We start from the raw sequence: 19,381 nt of genomic DNA, 5'->3' as shown, positions 1-19,381 counted from the left end.
CACCTGACATTTAGCTTTAAAATATTCAAGAAGAAAATAGATAATTTGCTTCTAGAAAGAACAGGAATGGTGGCTAAACTGACCAAGCTACTTCAATTACTGTTTCTTTTTTTTCCCCACCATCCAATCTGAACGGACTCTGTCTCCTGCATTAGTATTTGCTTCCCTTAAATCAAAATGTCCAATTGCATTTTTTTTTTATAAGCATAAAAACTACACTCTGCGTAATTCTGGATCAATCCACAAAGTTACCAGCTAACTAATGACTCTTGGTTATTGATGAACAGTGATGAAGGTGCAAATGGCTGTTCCCTTCCGTATTACCCGATCCATCCAGTCCTTGGCAGAGAATGCCATCACTGTTCTTGCTTGCTTGTTGAACATACACAAAGCCCACACAAATACTAGATCAATATAATATCTTATTTCAAAAATCCTTGCTTTTTATTACAGATATGAATAATGAATTCAGTATTGATTCACTTCTTTAGATATAATAGGGATGCTTCGCTCAAAACACAAGACCTGGATAGCTGTGAGGCTGGGATGACCTTCAGGAGCCCTTACCCTGAATGTCTGCAGGAATAAGCTAATCAGGAGATGAAGCTCTTGTATCTAAGCCAGGCTTGATATGGAGCTGTGTGATTTGAGTGAAAGAAACAAGTTCTCATTCAATCACTGTAAATATGTTCGAAGTGGGAATTTGCTAATTGTAGCACTCTGTAAGCTGGAAGTAATATAAACAATAAATATGAAAGAGAATACACGGGCCTAATAAAGTCATAAAAGCAGTAAATGCTAGAAATGAGATGCTGAATACATTCATATTTTAAAACTTGTGTCTAGTTTAAGAGGGATTATAAAAAAACAACCTGTTGAAAACCCTTTTAATTCAGTTTGTGGGTAGCTGCTGGAGAATCAAATTTTTGATCAGCTATGTCCCACTTGGGATGCATAAACCTCCAATTACTTTCAGCTTCTGTTAGTTTAATACAAGGATGGCAAAAATCATGTGGACGTTCCCTTCATTTACTACTGGAACAAACAATTTGCTCATCACCATGTTTTGGCTGACTGCCTGAACAGCTGAAACTGTCGCTCCTCCTTGAAGAAGAACATTTCACCAGTCAGATAATAATCCGTTCAACCTGGGGTCCCCCAGCAAATCCCAAAAGGGTCAATATATTGCTCTAATGAGGCACAGTCCTGGCTTTCAGAACACTGTTTTTCTGCTGGCTCTATGCACGCAAGCGAGATGGGAATATTCAGTACTACAGTAGCTACTTGAAAAAGGCTGGCTCTATTAAATAGCTGTCCATCTTTTTGCACTCGAGGGAAAGATGCATTCCTCTCTAACAAAGATGAAGGGAATATCAATGGGGCTAATCTCTTCAAAGTGCTCAAAGCTCAAAGCAATTGCCTGCAGCCCTACACAGTCCCCACCCTCATTAGCTCAGCAAAGAAAACACAGGCAAAGACAAAATACTACCCTGCAACTGGAGAGAAAACGCAAAACGGGGCTTCCAAGCCTTCTCTTTCCAAAGGACAAATATTTCATACATCTTAAATTATGTGTGTACTGGCAATAAAGTCATATATTTTAAGAATCCCTCCTAACATTTAAATATTGTGGAGTTTGCTCGTATTGAAAAATGGTTGTGACACAACAGAAATATTGTGTGGCGCAGCTCTTCTGATCAACAGAAGGGAAAAATTAATTGCCAATTTCTTCTCTTTTGTGAAGGTGAAGCAGTCAGAAAGCAGAGCAGTGATAGTTCCACACCCCCGTGAAAGGAGGAGACAAAACCATCTGTCAATCAACTCATATTTACATGAGATCCACACCACCCTCTGCCTCCGAAGTAAAGAATTTTATAGTCAGGAAAACAAATGCTGAAAACAAGAAAGGAAACACAGCAGAACTGGAGGAAGAAGAAAGATGAGATGAGGGATTATCAGCAAATAATGAACGCGGCCCTGTGCTGCATCCCTTTATGATGACTGTAGGTGGTCAGCAGATGTCCTAAGCATCCCTCAAAGGAAGAGGGCTGACCCAGGTGTGTGCTTAGCTGACCCTACCACCAGGCCAAGGCAAAACTTTCTCCAGGGAGGCCACTGATGGATCCCACAGATCTCTCATTCCAACTGGGCAGGCGACCCAACGTCAATACTGCTGCACTGCCTACCAGCACACAACTGGGGTAACAGCGTTTGCCTATTGCAAGACCTGGGATTTCAGCTCAGAGACAAAGCACTAAGGGCCTCTCAGCTTGGCTGAGGTGAGCCAGCCCACTACCACTTCTCTCTGAGCTACAATTTTTGAAAATACCTTATTTTTATACGACCAGCTTGGACAACAAATGACGGACCTGAAAGTTTACTTCTTGTAGATCAAGTCACGCACATTCAGATACTGATGAAAATATGCATCACAGTCTTCTTTTAAAGTCTTTCATTTTCCTTATCCTGTTCTCTGTGTCTGATTGTTGAATGATGTTTCCTTTTGTATAGGAAGTTTTCTAAAGGGGAATTCAAGCTTGGTGTATTTTGAAAGAGTGAGGGGAAAGGAAAAAAAATAGAGACACTCCATTGCTTGCAATGAAGGAAGGGAGGAAAGGAAAAGAACTAAGAGAAAAGAAGTAAAACAGGTAGGAACTACTCTCAGTTTCATAAGAAAAGAGTGAATGTTTCAAGGGAATTGTAAAGATGTGATCTGTAACAGGGCTTCATCACCCTGCTGCTCTGGTATGTGGAACTATAACAAGCCCAAAGTGATAAACAACTCCAATCAGGAGCTGTTTGAGCTCTGCTTGAAAACCTCACTGCAAGAACAAGTGCAAACAGTTATACCTAGACCTATTTCAGTCCATGCTGAGCTCTCTGGATAGCAGCATAAACTTGCATTCTTTCCATCACCTCATGCATGAGCACCCAATGGACCCCTGCATGAGTGCCCAATCCTCTTCTGCTCGACTGCCTCACCACTTCACGCATGTGTGCCCGAGCACCTTATGCACTGACACCCAATTAATTCACACAAATGCACCCAATTAATTTCAGGAGTGCCTCATCAGCACATCCACGGGTACGTTATGAGTGCACACGTGGTGCATGAAGGACCATGCCTGCAGTGATGCCCAGAAGGGTGAATTGAGGCCAGGAACGCGGGAGGAGAGACATGGGTTGGCCTAAACTGAGAATGGAACAGTTACTTTAGTGTTTGGTTAATTCTTCATATTTCAATTCCCAAATCAATCATTACAAGTTGGTGTTAATCAGCAATAAATTAAATTAAAATTAACTGAGTTGAGACCGTTTGGACTGCAACAGCATGTCTGAACACTGAGAACGAGGAAGGACTTAAGCATTGAATCACAAGGGAGAGAGCACCCTAAGCAATCAATTGCTGCTATCAAGTAATCTGCCCTAGAGATTAAAGAACACAAAGCAATAAAGCATTGTAATGAAAAAAGGTTTTTAGTGAGAAATGGGGGTCACAGGGAAAATGCACATTAATTTCAGCACATAATCGCACCATACGGACACAAGCAGTTTGTTGCTAAAATGATCACTGTGGTGAATACTGCACTAGAGATTCTTCTTCCATCAAGTGTGACTTTAACTGTAAGCAAGAGGGTGACAAACATAAACGAGAAGCTTCAGAAATGACACAATCGTCCTGCTCCAGTTTTCTTAATATCTGGATCACTGCAGGTACATGCAGCCCCCTCCAGAGACTGGGGAGGGGAGGTGTGGGCCCAGCCCCCTGTGCAGCCAGCAGCAAATGGCAAAACTTACCATGCATTTTCCCAACAAGGCACAGTTTATTCCAGCCTAGAAAAACCCCTTGGCATTTCAAGATCAAGCTTGAGTTAACTTCCTAACACTTCTGCACCCCAGAGCTCCTAACGTCTAAAATAAACCACTCCCTTTTATCACAAGAGAACATTGACTCTTGCATTTCATTGTTTTAATATTAATTTGCAACTCTTACCTTCTTTCAATACATTCTCCTTCCATAAAAAAAAAAAGATACATACTGCCCACTGAAATGTTTCACACCTCTTTAGCACTGAGAGTAAGGCTGTCCAGTGCAAAGTCAGCAGCAAGTGGTGTCCCTCCAGTGCTCTTCTACACCTTCATCAGTAACACTGACAGTGGGATGGAGTGCACCCTCAGCAAGTGAGAGCTGGGTGCCCCCAGCATGCCCAAGGGATGAGCTCAAACACTGGGCCCAGGTGAATCTCGTGGACTAGATGACCTTTAAGGGTCCCTTCCGACTCAAACCATTCTATGATTCTATGATGCTAATTCATGAGAACTACAGGTATGTAAGTGAAACATTCCCTTTCTGCAATAAATAAAAACGACCATAACTCCATGGCCAGTTGTGCATCCCCCACCTGAATATTACCAGACTGGATAACACACTCAAGCCAACAGTGGTGATCTGGATTTTCTTTCCAGACTAAGTCACGACAGCAAGAGGAACAGAGAAGGCAATCTGAAGTAGAAACACTTATACCCAACTTTTTCTTCATTGACTTATTTAAGACACAAGTGTGGCTCTGATGAAGAAAATGGCTTCATGGTCAAACATTCGTGCTATGAACAGCATTCAGATCATGAGAGTTAGCCAGACCCATCTGCTGTAAAGCCACTGGGTAAATCCTAATGATTTCCATATTTGTTCTTAATTCTATTTCTTTGTTGAGCAAATCCCATACAGTGAATCTAACACTGAAGAAAGACATTTCCATTTTAAAATAACAGGTTAAGATGTCCCCATCTACATTACATTTGCAATTATAGTTACTTAAAAACAATACAAAGGAAAAACAAATAAAATCTCCCATAAGTTAGGCCTTACTATCTCTGACCTCAATATCATTTGCTGACACAGACAAACATTTCATAAAGCTCTTCTATCATTATTAGCCATAATTTAAATAATTACTGGGCAGGAAAAAAAAAAATCTGTTCAACCATGGCTCTCTAATCTAGTAATTAAATCCACCTGCAGGAAGCTGAACAATTTGTTTCCTGCGTATGGCTATTAATGCAGTCAAGTATTTTACACTAGGCAGTATATCACCAGGAGAGACGGAGGCATACAGCCAGTAATTAAGCCACACTTTGATAAGGTCAGAAACATCCACCCAAGCTTCTCCACAGACAGAGGTCTCAAATGAGACAGTTCTGCCAATGCCCATCAGGCTGCTAGTTAAACATGGGATATATTCTCCTATCATCACCTGGGTGGAATTCTGGCATATTCTGGCTGTTTGACTTATTTCAGCGTAGTTATTACTTCTTGCTAAGCCCACTCTGAGTGAATAGTTTGACCAAGTCCACATATAGATGAGTATGTTATTAAACAGACAGCATGGGAACTGGCTGGATCATGTTATCAAGTTCTCTGCGTTGCAACAAACACATCACACACCACTCACCTGACGCATCAAAAGCCATCTCTAGATCACTCAGAGTAACTCTGGTTTAGTTAGCTTGAGTCTAAGCCAAAAAATAATTATGACAGCATCAGCTCCACGTCCATGAGCTCCGGGTCTGAGTCCCACGCTGCAGTTCTAGCAGTAACCAAACAGGACACTGCAGCATGCCACCCAGATGCAGTGCTGAGAATGCATTCCTGCCAGCCACAGCACTTGCCAAGCAAACTGAAAGCTGCTCCATAACAAACAGCTATCTGCCAACAAGGTCTGTTCTGCAGATGGGTGCTGCCTGTAATGGGTGTGCGTGTGGGCAGTGCCAGCATGCTCTCCCCACGTCCACGGTGAGGTCATGAAAAGACCATTACAACTTCTATGTTCTGAGCAGAAAGGGCAGCTCAAAACATAGGCGTTGTACTGGTCTCTCTTAACCAGATATCTTCATATCTTTAGCTAGGTGTATTTGTGTCCTTTTACATTATGTCTCATTTTGATCATCCATCTCAATTTGATATCTCTGTTTTGTGGTTACTCCTGCAGAGAAAATTCTGGATTTTATCCAAATGATGGGAAATTTCGCCCATTTAGATTACCTGAAGCCAATAACCTTTCTACTGGAAAGCTCCCATCTGGCTAGAAGTACTGCTGCTGCATTTTTCAGCTATGTGATTCCTTTGCAAATGACCCAGCATTATGCTCCAGACATGAAATTTTCTTCAAATCCTCCTCAAGAAAAAAATGTGCTCTTGTTCCAAATTACACACATAAATAGAACAGTGGTTTAATTTGTCTTTAGGAAGCTGTCGAAATGGACAGTGTCAATATATTTTATCCTTGGAAATGAAAATACCTTATTTAACGGTACAGTAGAGAGATCTGTGAAAATGCTACATAAATACTATAGAGTTTGATGGCAAAGTTTTCTGCCAAGTGGCTCAGATATTGATATTATGTATTCCACAGTATGTGGGTCATGATGACAAAATGTGTTATTAGTCTTTCTCAAAATGATTCCTTAATTCTCTCTCATACTCCATTGAAATATCACATTGCACGCATTTAACATACAATGCAAATGCATACATATTTTAAAATAAGCAATAAGCAATATGTATCCATTCAGTACTCAATAAGCAATATTTATACGTTATCATATCATCCCTCCTTTGAGTAACAGTGATTTTCTGAGCTAGGGGGAAATTTTGTGCTGCGATATAAATGCTTGTCCAAGCTTTGGAATAGAGAATTAATATACTTTTTATAATAACAAAAACCAACAGTTTTCCAATAGCCCCTCTTCAAATGAAAATGCAGCTTCATTTGCAATACTGCTGACACAGTAACGCATGGCTGGTGATGAAAAATACCTGGTTACTTTGTGCACAGTAAGCAGTTCTGTCAACACAATGAAGGTCTGAGGTGGTTACAAGAGGACTTAGTAAAGTTGGTTATGAAATGCAACTACAAAATTAGCAAACGAACAAACAGCATTGAAGAATAAGCAGCACTGGAACAGAAGTGATCTAAGTTTGCTATTCCCAGTGATCACTTCTATATTTTACTTAATACTTTTTGTAATTGCACTTCTTTTTACTGTACATTTTTCCTTTTATACAATAGTCCAGATTGCCAATCTAGTCCATAGAAAATGAGTGCATTAATTGCCCGTTGGTATTAAAGGGCGTCTTGTCTTTCAAACAAACACGCCTATGCTGCTTCTCATATGCTATCTGGCTTCAGAACTTCAGAGACATTTCAAAACAAAATGTGCCTTAGGCCAAATAAAGTTGTGAAGGCATCCTACCGGAGTGACTGAAGGCGACCTGGTTGGCGGAACGGGGACCTGTATCCACAGACAGGATGGGGACCGCCTGCCGCACGTCCCACAGCTTCAGCACACCACGGGAATCACAGGAAGCAATCGTGTTGCTCTGTCCAGGTTGGAAACAAAACCAAGGCATTCATTAGATATTTTGGCAAAGAAGAATGCAAATGATGTAGGGCTGGGTATGTCCGGATGCCAGGCACTGAAACTGTATTTTAAGTAGAAATAAGTTAATGTGTTTGGTTAACAGAGCCTCTTGATCGCTACTTTAACTTGAAGACCAGCACTACCAAAGAAAACAGTTTATTAGAAACCTTAAGTAAAAGAGAGAACAGAGGTCATTTTGGATTTTGATATTAGTGTCCTCCAAGAACATGGCTTGTGATTATAACTCTCACAGAGACACAGGATTTACTTCTTATTTAAACCTCCGGTATAAAGATTCGAAATAGCAAATCCCCAAAGCAGCTCAGCTGGTGTGTATTCAGAGTTATTAAGTCAGTGTTTTTTTCCAATTTGTGCAATGGTTTGAGAATAGATTAACAGATAGCGTTTTGCAGGAGAATTGCAATGATACAGAACTGAGACTCGGGGAAAACACTGGTCAGGTGCCACATCCATGGCTTTGTCCTATTTGGCTAATATTTATTTCTTTGATGTAAGTAACACATGCAAGAAAATGTGTGGGGCCATCTAGCAAAGAGGAATTAAGATCAGAAAATATCCATTGTCTTCTCAAGCAGAAAGGAACAGCCTGCAAAACACTATCATGCTATAAGTTTAATGAAATCTTTAGGTCCATTTGTAGGGTACTAAGCTGCCAGAACTCCATTCTGGCTTGTTACGGGAAACAACATGGAGTGATACACAGAAACAAAGCAGTCATTAGCCAGAATTCAGCTGGCAACACATAGGCTCTCAGCACTTGTTACTTTGCAAAAAAGCACGGTTACCCTATCTGCATCACACCTCAGCAAGAGTGGTGCTGCTGAGCATGATGCTGAGCTGTTTGTTTTACTTATCTGTTCATCCACACTTGCCCAGTGCTTTCATTTCAACAGTAGCGAAAGTTCAGTAGGGGAAGTTCAGCCCATGCAAATGATGAGGGCAAGCAAGCCATGCACGAAACAAAACAACAAAGAAATGAATGCAACAGCTACAATCTGAATCATGACACGGTTTGATCTGGATCTCAACAAAGCATGTTTTCAGTGGAAAACCATCACCGTGCGTTCTTCCCTGTCCATTCCCTATCCTTTTTTAATCTTCTCATCCTATTCACTCCCATGTTGATTTTGTCCATCTCTGTTACATGACAAGTTGCTGGAAGGCACCACGTATCAGATACACTGAAGGCCCACAACAACCATTACTTAAGTTCTCTGCAGGCTGCAATGTGTGGCCATGCCAGAAAGAACCAACCTGCAGGATCCTCACAGATCCACGTGAATGGAGCAGGGCTGGACAAACCTGGTGTGGGAGCAGCATCCCACTGTGCTTGGTGCTGTGCAGACAAGCTACAAAAGATGGTCCTGCTCCAGAGGCTTTGCAGTCTATCCCAGAAACGAGATCAACCAGCTCCCACTGACACATCTCTGCAGGCTTTCTATCCATTTCCTCCCAGATGCCTGTGCAAACACACTGTGCATCAATGCAACACACGTAGGATATCGTGCCCAACATGCGTGAAAAGGAGCAGACCTCATCTGCAAAAAGAACTGAGAAAACACAGGGTTCTGATGGCAACCTGTAACACACGCTCAACGTACAGGACTCTGGTGGCAATACACAACATATGATAACAGGCATTTTCTGTGCCTCAGAATACTCTGCCCACAACCTTATCATCCAATGCTTTAATTATTATTGATACCTACGCAGCTCCTACACCAAAAGCATACCAAAAGGATTTTCTTAATGAGTCAGCTATTACATTTCACTTCTTCACTTGCCTTGATCCCCATTACACACCTTTTCTAAATCAAGAGAGCCGAAGATGGGGGATAACAACTTCTCAATAGGAACAAATAAACTGTGAATGTAATCAAACTTAAGGACTATTTGAAGCTACATGCCATTCAGAGATGAAGAAAGGAATAAATCATATGTTAAATGAACTCATTTGCTTCTGGCCATGGGCCATTTTCAAAAGCTTTAAAGTAGAATCATTACGAATTCTTGTATGAGCTTTTGGCTTTTTCGTTCCCTTCGCAGCTACTGTTCCAGTTATTCATATATGAATGAACTGCATTGCTCGTTGAGTTCTTTTTGCTTCTTGCCACAATAACATCTTTTTTCTGATGCTTTTTCAATAATACATTACACAAAACATCAAGTTGGACTGTTAGGGCTCAACTAATGTTCCTACATTTAGAAGTAGGGTACAATGAGATCCAAGGAGAAGAAGATGTGCAAAATGAGCTTTATATTGTATGATTTTCAGTAAGATTACATTTTATACCGCATCACCAAAGTGCAGTTGTACAATGGCTGCTCCGAAAGTAATGCCTCCTAAGTTGAATTCCTCACGTGGAAAGAACAGCACCCACTGACACTGAATGTTTATGGAGACCAAGCAGTGGATGTGAGCACATGAGGTGGTGGATGGTGTGTTTCAGCAGCAGTGACAGTGGATCATCTGTGCTGGTGCAGGTTATTACGGGCGCAGCATGCAGGCTTTTGTTCATTGCTGGCAAAAATGCACAGCTAATGGTGGTGACTGTGTTGAAAAATAGTGTTCTGTAGCTGAGAATTTGCTCTATCATATGGTGTTATCGTGCTCTTTGTATCAGTTGTTGTTTCCATCTCTTTTGGTGTGACCTACATATTATATCCTCTAATCAAGGAGCACGTAGAATGATTCACAAAACTGGTGAGAGCTTCTTCCTAGTCTATACAATTAAGCTGGTACTTTTGTGAGTGTGGATGCTCAAGTAATTAAAAATTTATACAAGGATTCAATTAGTTTGAATTGAGAGACTGGTTCCAGGCTCCACTGGACTTTGCCTTCACAGTTCTGCCTCCTGACTCTTTGCCTTCTCTGCCCTCCTAATACACATCTCTAAATTACGGGAGAGCCCCCCTTCAATGGGTACATGCAACATAATCCCAATCTCAAAAGGCACTTAAAAACCATTGTAAAATAATTACTTGTAACCTCATGATGATATCTGCTGATGAGAAATTCAGGTTTAAATCGTTTCCATTAAGTTTTTTAAATCTTGTTTTCCTTTTTTTGAAATACTTTTTTTTTTTTTTTTTCCTAGTGAATATTAATAATGATTAACAGTGGAATTAATCATCAGGTACAAGTTAATTTAATTTCCTGAAGATTACCATATATCAGTAACACATGAACTGTAACAGACAGCTTTATCTAATTTGGACTGCAATAAACCCCTCCCAGCAGTATTCTCATCCAAGTTCTGTTCTGAAGGAAGGTCAGCAGTTGTTTCATGGCCCTCTGTGAATGTTTTAGGTGAAACAATGAGTGAAGGAGCTCGCTCTGTCAGTTTGATAACTACTTTTGCTCACTGAGCATCAGGTAATGATACTGCATTCACAGACCCCATCTCCCATCACTTACCTCCCTGGCCTGGTGATGCAGCACTGCCAGGGTCTGTTCTGTGCCTGAGGAGCTGCAGCTGGAAACTGTTTGCCATGGAACCCCAGAAGACTGTATGATGAACAGCTTCAGCTGCCTCAGACTGAGACAGAGTGGGGAAATATGCATTTCTAACATGCACCCTGCGGGACACATCCCAAGTCACTTAACTCTACCGCCATTTTATACGCATTAACTTATTTTTTAAGAGGAGGAAATCATTACCTCCCACATTTACAGCATGAAGCACATCAGAAACCCGGTGAGAGCCGTTAACCTCATGCCTTGATGTAATACAAAAGCTAGCAGCAGTCAGAAAAAAGTGTGATGGGGCACAAGCAGCCAACAGTCCTGTGCCTGAGCCATCCCATCTCATGGGCTGGATCCAGGCTTTCTGAGCTGCAGAGAGCCAGGGCTGGGGAATCCCAAGGGAATTCAGGCAGGGGTGGATGAATGTGCTGCAGCTTTAACAGGGAAAAAGACTCTAATGTCCTATTAAGCCAAATGAATTATGCAAAATATCACAGAGATGGAGAAAAAAATGCAGATGTGTTCCATTATTAGACTGATGACTAATCAATCACCACCCATTTTTGAAGCATCGGGTTTAAACCACTCTGGTTTCAAATGAAAATAGCATCTTCTTAGAAAGACACAGAGTTACTTAGCCTGGTAAAACTATAGAACTACATTACCACTTTGAGAGTGCGGCAGTATTAATAGTCATTTTCATCAAGAGTGGAGGCTACAGGCACTGCCAGTACCTTCCCATCTGATTTTGCCTTTTCAGTTTTGAGTTTGCATCACAATCAAAGTAATGATATATGTCTCAAGGCAGCTACAGACAATAAACATCTAGAGCTTAGGCAACTACGGTCTGGTATTCTGTTCCTGTGGCTTTTTTTGTCTTAATCTAATAGTCATCAGTTGGCAAGAGGAGCTCTTCTGGAGGAGAGGAGAGTCAACACAGATGCGGAAAGAGTCTTCCCAGAGCTCCACAGTTGGCTCCTCCAGCTTTATTTGCAGTTGTCAACGGGCAACTCCTCATTTTGCACCGTGCAGTTGACTGTTAAAACTTCTACAACTTGCTGCAATAATTTACTGGGTTGTTTTTCTCTTAATATTATGGCCCGATGTGCAATTTTTGAGTGCACTGACTGTGTGTGCTCTGGGGCAAGAGCAACTTCCCTCACAAAAACAGCTCTACATGCTCTGCAAGCATTTGATAAAAGACAATATCTATTATTAAAAACCATTATGGATTCATAACTACAAGAATTTGCTGCAAGCTCTCTCTCAAGCTCACTTACAAGGCAATCTCAGCACCTACCCCACTAACTTGAGGGAGATCACTGTCTCTCAGCACAACTGGTGTTTTCTGTCAGTGGGAGCAGAGATGGTTCTGGTCCCGGCACAGATTCTATTGCTGGCTCTCCTGACCATCAGGGGCTCCAAGGAGAGAGCTCTCTGACCAAAGGATGAGTGCTGTCAGTGCAAACAGCACAGCATGTGAACAGCCAGGCAGCCCTCGGGAGCAGGAGGGAGATCTCTTACAGGAGAGGCACAGCGATGCGTTTGCTCCGCAGCAACCTAAGCCTGTTGTTATTGGAAAGTGAAGAAACAAATATGTTGGGAACGGGGAAAAAGACGTGGGTGAGATGTGTGTGCTGATAAATGAACAGGTATGTGGGCCACGGCACACTAAGGAGCTTAAAGACATCACAGTAGGAATGTTTATCTCATTCCCTTTTTCTCAGCGATGATTTTGTGACAAGGTGAAGAATACGTCCTCAAGTGCCATTATTTCTAGATTATTAACTTTATCCTTTCAGAGCACGCAGAGACCCATGAAGAACATTCCTTCTGTTCAACAAAGAAGGAGTTCCACTGAAAATAATCAAAGATGATGGCAGAGCTTCGCTGCAGCAGAATCTCCATTTCTACCACCTTTAAAAATAATGATGGATCATGGGTCTCTCGCTTGTTTACATGCACTCTGCAGGCTTTCCCCTTGCTGTGTGAAACAGAGGGAATCACTCTTCTCTTTGCCACATCAAGTAATGTGAAGTGCCTTGTGGTGTTTGAGGAGAGCAACACATGCCAGGCTTGCAGAAGCCCTTTGCATAAATTTACATATGAAACCCAAGATCACTGCACTCCCTGCAGAGTTACTGCTAGCCATCGTTGACATTGCACTTGAAAAGGCACTGCAAAGAGAGCAATATCTTTTACAGAGAGGTTTAAAATAATCAATTTTGTTTTTCCTTTTTAACCATCAAAGAAGGGCCTTTGAATTCTGGGAACTGAGCAGTGAGAGGAGGAGATGAATGATAATTTCCATTACTGGCTTTTCTCGCTCTTCTGAGAGCCAACATGACTGAACTGAAGCTGGGTGACATCATTACCTGATTAGACTCTCCTGAAAGCAATATGCATCGCAATTCTGAAGGCGTGCCATGTTCTTCTACTGGGATTTTGCTGTCGTTCAAATATAAATCAGTTAATTTTCAAAAACGGGGTAGTATTCACTGCAGTAATGTGAATATATAGATGTGCTACGTGCTCTCATAAATACATAAATTACTGTTAGTGCCAACAGAGCTATTGTTGAAACTGTAAACTGCAGGCCATTTTCCAAAATACATCATCTGAGTGGAAAAAAATACATATGAGTAAACTAAGGTGCTTTTTTAAAACAGAAATTATCAAAGGGATGTGGAAAGTGAAAAAGTTCAACTTGATATTTGACTAAGATGTCTTTGGGCGTTTTGTAAGGGATTCCACGTGCACAAAGAAGAAATATCAACACTTTATAAATGCATTCACGGATGTCTGCCCAACTCTGTACTCCTATGAGCACATGAATGGAACGTTTCTCCCGGTTTCAAAGTATTCCAAGCCAAAAGAATGGCCAGTACAACAAATTTCATCCTGTTGGTTCAAGGTCTTCCTCAAAAAAAAAAAAAAAAAAAATCAAATTAGAATCATCTGCATTCCTCTCCCCACTAGATTTCAGCTCTGCAATTCTCAATTATTTTCAGATTAAATCATTATTCAAGTACCTCCTAACAGTGATATTTATTCAACTACAGATTAATTGCATCTTCAGAACAAAGAGGTCTTTCCAATTTTGGCCCTCTTTTCATTCTTGCCTAAATGCAGCCCTGCTATGGAACGAAGCCATGCACTGCACCGCCAGCTGCCCAGCGCTGCTCCAAGCACCTTCTGGCCACAACTTGATGCTAAGGGCAAAGTGGTTCAAGAGCCCTCTGACTGCATGCAAGCACTCACTTCTCCAAACCACGCTCTGCTTAATTCTGAGGAATTAACATAGTGCAAATATGCTTCATGTTGGAAGAACTCTCACCTCTCTGTGCATAGCAATGCAAAACCTCACCGACAGCAGCCCACTTACCATTGTAGGGGGCTAATGCAGTGGGAGCCCACCCACAGCAAAGCCAGTGGGCTGCAATCGAGCAGATGCAGGGCGGGCAGCCTCATAACTGAGCCCTAAGCACTTGCTGTCACTCCTATCCAAGTCAGTGGTAACAACGGCTTAAATCTCACGATTTACTGAGAAAATTACTGTCGCACGAGGGAGTTACGCGATAAAGCGCAGGGACAGCAGCCTGCCTCCTCATGTATTTTAAAACAGCATTTCCTGTGAAACATCATATGCGAAGGCGAGTTTGACTGTAATTCAGGTGGGAAATCGAATTTTAAAAAGCTTGGCTGGATCCCGGTATTCCGATTTTGTTTATATTGTAAAACGACATGTTTAAAGAACAGCTGTTAAAATGAAAAATGAATTAGGCTGGGGCCCAGAATCCACAGCATAAATCTGGCACAGGGAGGTTGGCCGTGCTGGGCCTAGGCCAGGAGATGCCATTTTTAACAGTTCTGATTCCTGCAGTTGCAACTTAGGATACACAAATTAATTCTTCTCCTGGAAGAAAGAAGGGCAGATCTCCCACACTGCTCGCAGTTCTGCATGCTAAGCAGCGTTTGCTTCTGGGATTGTATACACACAGGGTCACATTCACTGCACAACACCGAATTCTGCAAGCAAAATCACATTAAGGGAGATAATCTCTTTTTCTTTCAATTACACTTACGAGCAAGTGGACATAACAGTATATTTGTGTTTGTAAATGTGAAGTCTGAAAGCAAGAGAAACTCCCGCATGGTCAATTCATTAGCTGTTCCTCCTGAGGATCTTTTCAAGGACTAAATCTCACCTAAGGCATACAGCATGTTTTTCATTTTTGCTTTGGCTTTTTTAAGTTGCTCAGAATCAAATTAAGTCAATGCCATTTAAATATGATGCCACACTTTCTGCTTTAGACATCAGAGTTGTCTGCAATTCAATTGTCTGTGCATCACAGCATGTATGCTGCAACCCAACCACAAAGCCTAGGAGGCTCCAAAAAGGAAGCATCCAGAAGCACAAGCCATCACTGATTTAAGAAGTGACAACAGGCTAGGTGCACTTTATTCCTACCAAAAGAAATTCTCAGCTTCTAAAACATCCAGACCTACAACACTCCAGAATATTTTGCAGTATCCTGTAAATCCAGTCAGAAGTTTGAGTAAATGTATATTTATATAGACTCACAGAATGGTTTGGGTTGGAAGGGACCTTAAGGCCCACCCTGTTCCAATCCCCTGCCATAGGCTGGTTTGTCCCCACCAGCTCAGCTGCCCAGGGCTCAACCAACCTGGCCTTGGGCACCTCCAGGGATGGAGCACACACAATTTCTCTAGGCAGCAGTACCAGGGCCTCACTGCTCTCTGAGTAAACAATTTCCTCCTAACATCTAACCTAAATCTCCCCTCCTTTAGTTTAAAGCCATTCCCCCTTGTCATACCACTCTGTAAAAAAATCTTACCTAGCAATGGTGTGCAAAATCAACGGATGGACTGTCTTGCTCAAATAATTACAAGCCAGATGAGCATTAGGCACGGTGCAAATGAATTTCATGGCAGACTGAGCAGCAAAGCCCTTCCTGCCTGCTGTCTGCCCCACATTTCTCAGCCTGCCCCATCCCTACACGGGGTACCTGCAGGAGTGCAGAAGTCCCAGTGACCACGACTAGAAATCTTGCACTTCCTGGCAGGTTGGAAATACCTTTGCAGACCCCACCAGAAGGAAGACAGAATGAAAGCAAGTCTCTCCCTGTTGAAGCTTCTGTAGATTTGCTTTGCTGAATTTTACAGGATGCTTCGTGACCTACTGCAGGTACCAGTGCAGGCACAACAAGGAGCACCAGAAGGGGTTTTTGGGTTTAAAAGCAAAGCCAGCCCAGTGGCGAATGGAAGGAAGGCATGAATCCTGCAGCATGGGGAATGAGGCAAAGTGTCGTGGCAGAAAGAATTGGTGCATTATAACCCTGGCAGTAAAGGTCTCTGGGGCAGCATCATCTGTTCTGTGCGCCAGAATGAGGATTGCTCTGTCACTGACTCACCGAGGGGTGCTGCACCTTTATTAGCAGACTGCCTCTGTCCTCTGGGACACAGAGACACAGCGCCACATAGCACGGTCAGATAAGAGCACACATATTGCTGCTTCCCTAGAGAAAGAACTGGGGACATTTCTGTAACTTCCCAGCATTTTGGTAGAGATATTCTTGTTTGTTTAACCAGCCTTCTGTATTAAGACTCTGGTATCGGAGGCAAAGAGCAAGAATATTTACACTGATCCTGCTAAAGATGGACCTACCTGAGCCTGCTGGAGTGCTTGTCAGATTTTCTCTTGTCTGTGTGGGTACCACAGGCACGTACTTGCTAGCTGGAGGGATCTGCCAACAGCAACTGCACCAGGGATGATGGGAAGTGATTAAATGGAATGCCCGGCCAAAGGAAGAATGGATTCCAGGAAAATCACTTCCAAAAATAGGGAGCAACATGAATATTTCAGAGAATGGATTGGAAGTGTATTTTAGGACAGTTTTCTTGGTTCCACTATTAGCAGAAAGAGCTTTTTGCCAACAAAAAAATTGAGCATTTTGATGCAGATTTTGTTCCCTGCTATGACACAGAGACAGAACAGATTTCTTCTTCCTGTTCCCTTTGTTTTACTTCTCACAACTTTCAAAGGGCTGAAAATGGTTAACTAATGATACCAAAATCTGTATTTAAAATGTAATTCAGTTCTGTAATTATATTCCTTATGCATGGAGACAGAAATAAACTAGAGGAAGAACCCATTAGCCCTTTTGCATGTATAATTGAACACGTTTGATATTACTAGGTAACCTTTGTAAGTAACTGGCTTTGAGTTTATGCAAAGAAGTGAACACTTTGAATACATAAATAACAATAAGAACAGATATTTTTTGATTTTGCATTCTGTTCTTTTCTTGTTTGTGTCTGTGAGACGCAGTCAGACGGCCCTGGCTTTATGTGGCCATCCACAGAAACATCACAAAGATCTGACTTTTGCATCATTTTGGTGCAGTAATGAATAAGAACTGACATCAGATATCAGTATTATTGGCCCAGCTAAATGGTAGCTGACATCAAACTGGACTGCTGGAGAGGTAAACAAAATTGAAATTTTGTTTTTGTTTAAAAACTGTCTGACATTATTTGTCCTTCAGTAAATCAATGGCAGAATGAGATAAATGCTCTTTGCATTTTGGCTTGAGGAGGTAAAATCGGGCAGTTGCTATCAAGCATATTTTTATAGTCTTGTAGGTTTTCCTAATACAACCTGTAACTTCAACATTTGTTTTGTTGAATGGAATCTTGGTAACCTCTGTAATGATTTCTTAACCTGTAAGCATCACACAAACACAACATGGCAGATAGATACAAACAGAGGAGCACGATAATCATACCCTTATCTCACCATGAGTGCATACCTATACACACATAAGGGAGTAAATTTTCTTCTAGTTTGAAATGGTAATGATCCAACCAAGCATCTATATTCTTTGTATTTCATTAGCATGCAGTGATTTGCCAAGCTGGGAAAATGCTGTGCGAAGTATGTGCAGAACTTTGATTTCCAGTGCTCTTTAGGCCATGCTTACATTTTTCTATTACACAGTAGAAAGGGCTGGACAACATTCAAGAACAGGTCACCACTTCTTGTAAGGAATCTATTATATGAAGCTGCATTGCTTTCCCCTGTTCCCCCTGTTTTCCCCCTGATTAAAATCTTGTACTAATACAAAAACACCAGTGGCTTGAATTTTCATCTTTGCTTGAGTTACACGGATACATATTAATATTCTCCATAATGGGCACGAGAGAAGATGGCCAGGGCTGATACAGATGTCCCCACTCCTGGATGCAGGAGTGAAGCTCCTCCAGCACCTTCTGCCCATTCCCAGACTGCATTTAGGCAGTCCTATGGAACCCAATAATTACGTGGGGTCGCCTGAAATCAAAGAGTCATAGAATCCTAGAATGGCTTGGGTTGAAAAGGACCACAAAGATCATCCAGTTCCAACCCCCTGCTATGGGCAGGGTCACCAACCAGCAGACCAGGCTGCCCAGAGCCACATCCAGCCTGGCCTTGAATGCCTGCAGGGATGGGGCATCCACAGCCTCCTTGGGCAACCTGTTCCAGTGCCTCACCACCCTCTGTGTGAAAATCCCTGTAATATTCCAAAATCAGGGAAATTACCTCTACAGTGCAGTCTCAGTTGGGCATCTCTAAGGAGGGCATCTTTGGTTTCCCAGGCAAGGTACATTCACATATATAAGATACATACATCTTTTAGTGCACTCAGAGACTTTGAAGAGAAGTTGAACACGTACAGTGGCCTCTAAAAAAATACATCCTTCCCACCACACGTGCACATTTCCACCCAAAGGCTTTGCCTCTAGTGAAAAAGAAATACCTGAAACAATTTTCTCAGTGTGACAGTAAAAGGGACTGTAAAATTAAAGAAAGACACCATTTTCTACATCAATTCAAAAGCAGCTGCGCAGATTTTGCTCCCATTTTCCCAAACTTCTGACAGGCACAGAAGCAGCCTGCCTTTTAATTCCTAATCCAATCACAGCATCAGAAGGCAGAGCAGAGCATCCATTCGAGCAGAGGCACTCAAGCAGAGCTCGTGCCCAACTGTTAACTACAGTTTGCAGATGTATGGTATAGTAAATAAGTTACATTTCAGGGAGTTTAATGAGAATTTGTTCAATCTCTATAAAGGCATTATTCATTTTTACTTTTTCCTCATACAATACTCTTCCCTCTGTTTTTGGACACACTGCCTGGATAGCTCTCTGATCTAACTGGAAAATGTGCTCTTTGTTCCTGCATTCTCTGTACAGCACACTGTGTAATGAGCATTTCACGGTCCTTCAGAACTCCTTTGGCACACAGCAGCCTCAGCCACAGCTATCACAAGCCCACTGAAGTGACTTAGGAGCCTACTTAAACAGACTTGTATCCTGATAAGGATGTGAAGTTTCAGGCTGTTTCACCATTACAGCACTACTCCTTCAGAATCCCACCCTGCAGAGAGGACTTCTCACACAGCACGGGAG

At 41.9% G+C, this 19,381-nt stretch overlaps 1 protein-coding gene across 1 annotated transcript in view; it reads right to left on the bottom strand.

Moving 5' to 3' along the window:
- SPAG16 (sperm associated antigen 16) overlaps positions 1 to 19,381 on the bottom strand; it is a 356,401-nt gene that overhangs the window by 78,332 nt on the left and 258,688 nt on the right. The window contains exon 15 of the mRNA XM_031604580.2: positions 7,255 to 7,381. Within this exon, the coding sequence (XP_031460440.2) occupies positions 7,255 to 7,381 (127 nt within the window). The remainder of the gene's footprint in view (positions 1 to 7,254; positions 7,382 to 19,381) is intronic.

The sequence above is a fragment of the Phasianus colchicus genome, chromosome 7, assembly GCF_987193195.1.
Source record: "Phasianus colchicus chromosome 7, bPhaCol1.hap1.1, whole genome shotgun sequence".
In the NCBI taxonomy this organism is placed as follows: Eukaryota; Metazoa; Chordata; class Aves; order Galliformes; family Phasianidae; genus Phasianus; species Phasianus colchicus.
The sequence above is the reverse complement of the archived record's forward strand: the minus strand, read 5'-3'. Positions and strand labels throughout refer to the sequence as shown.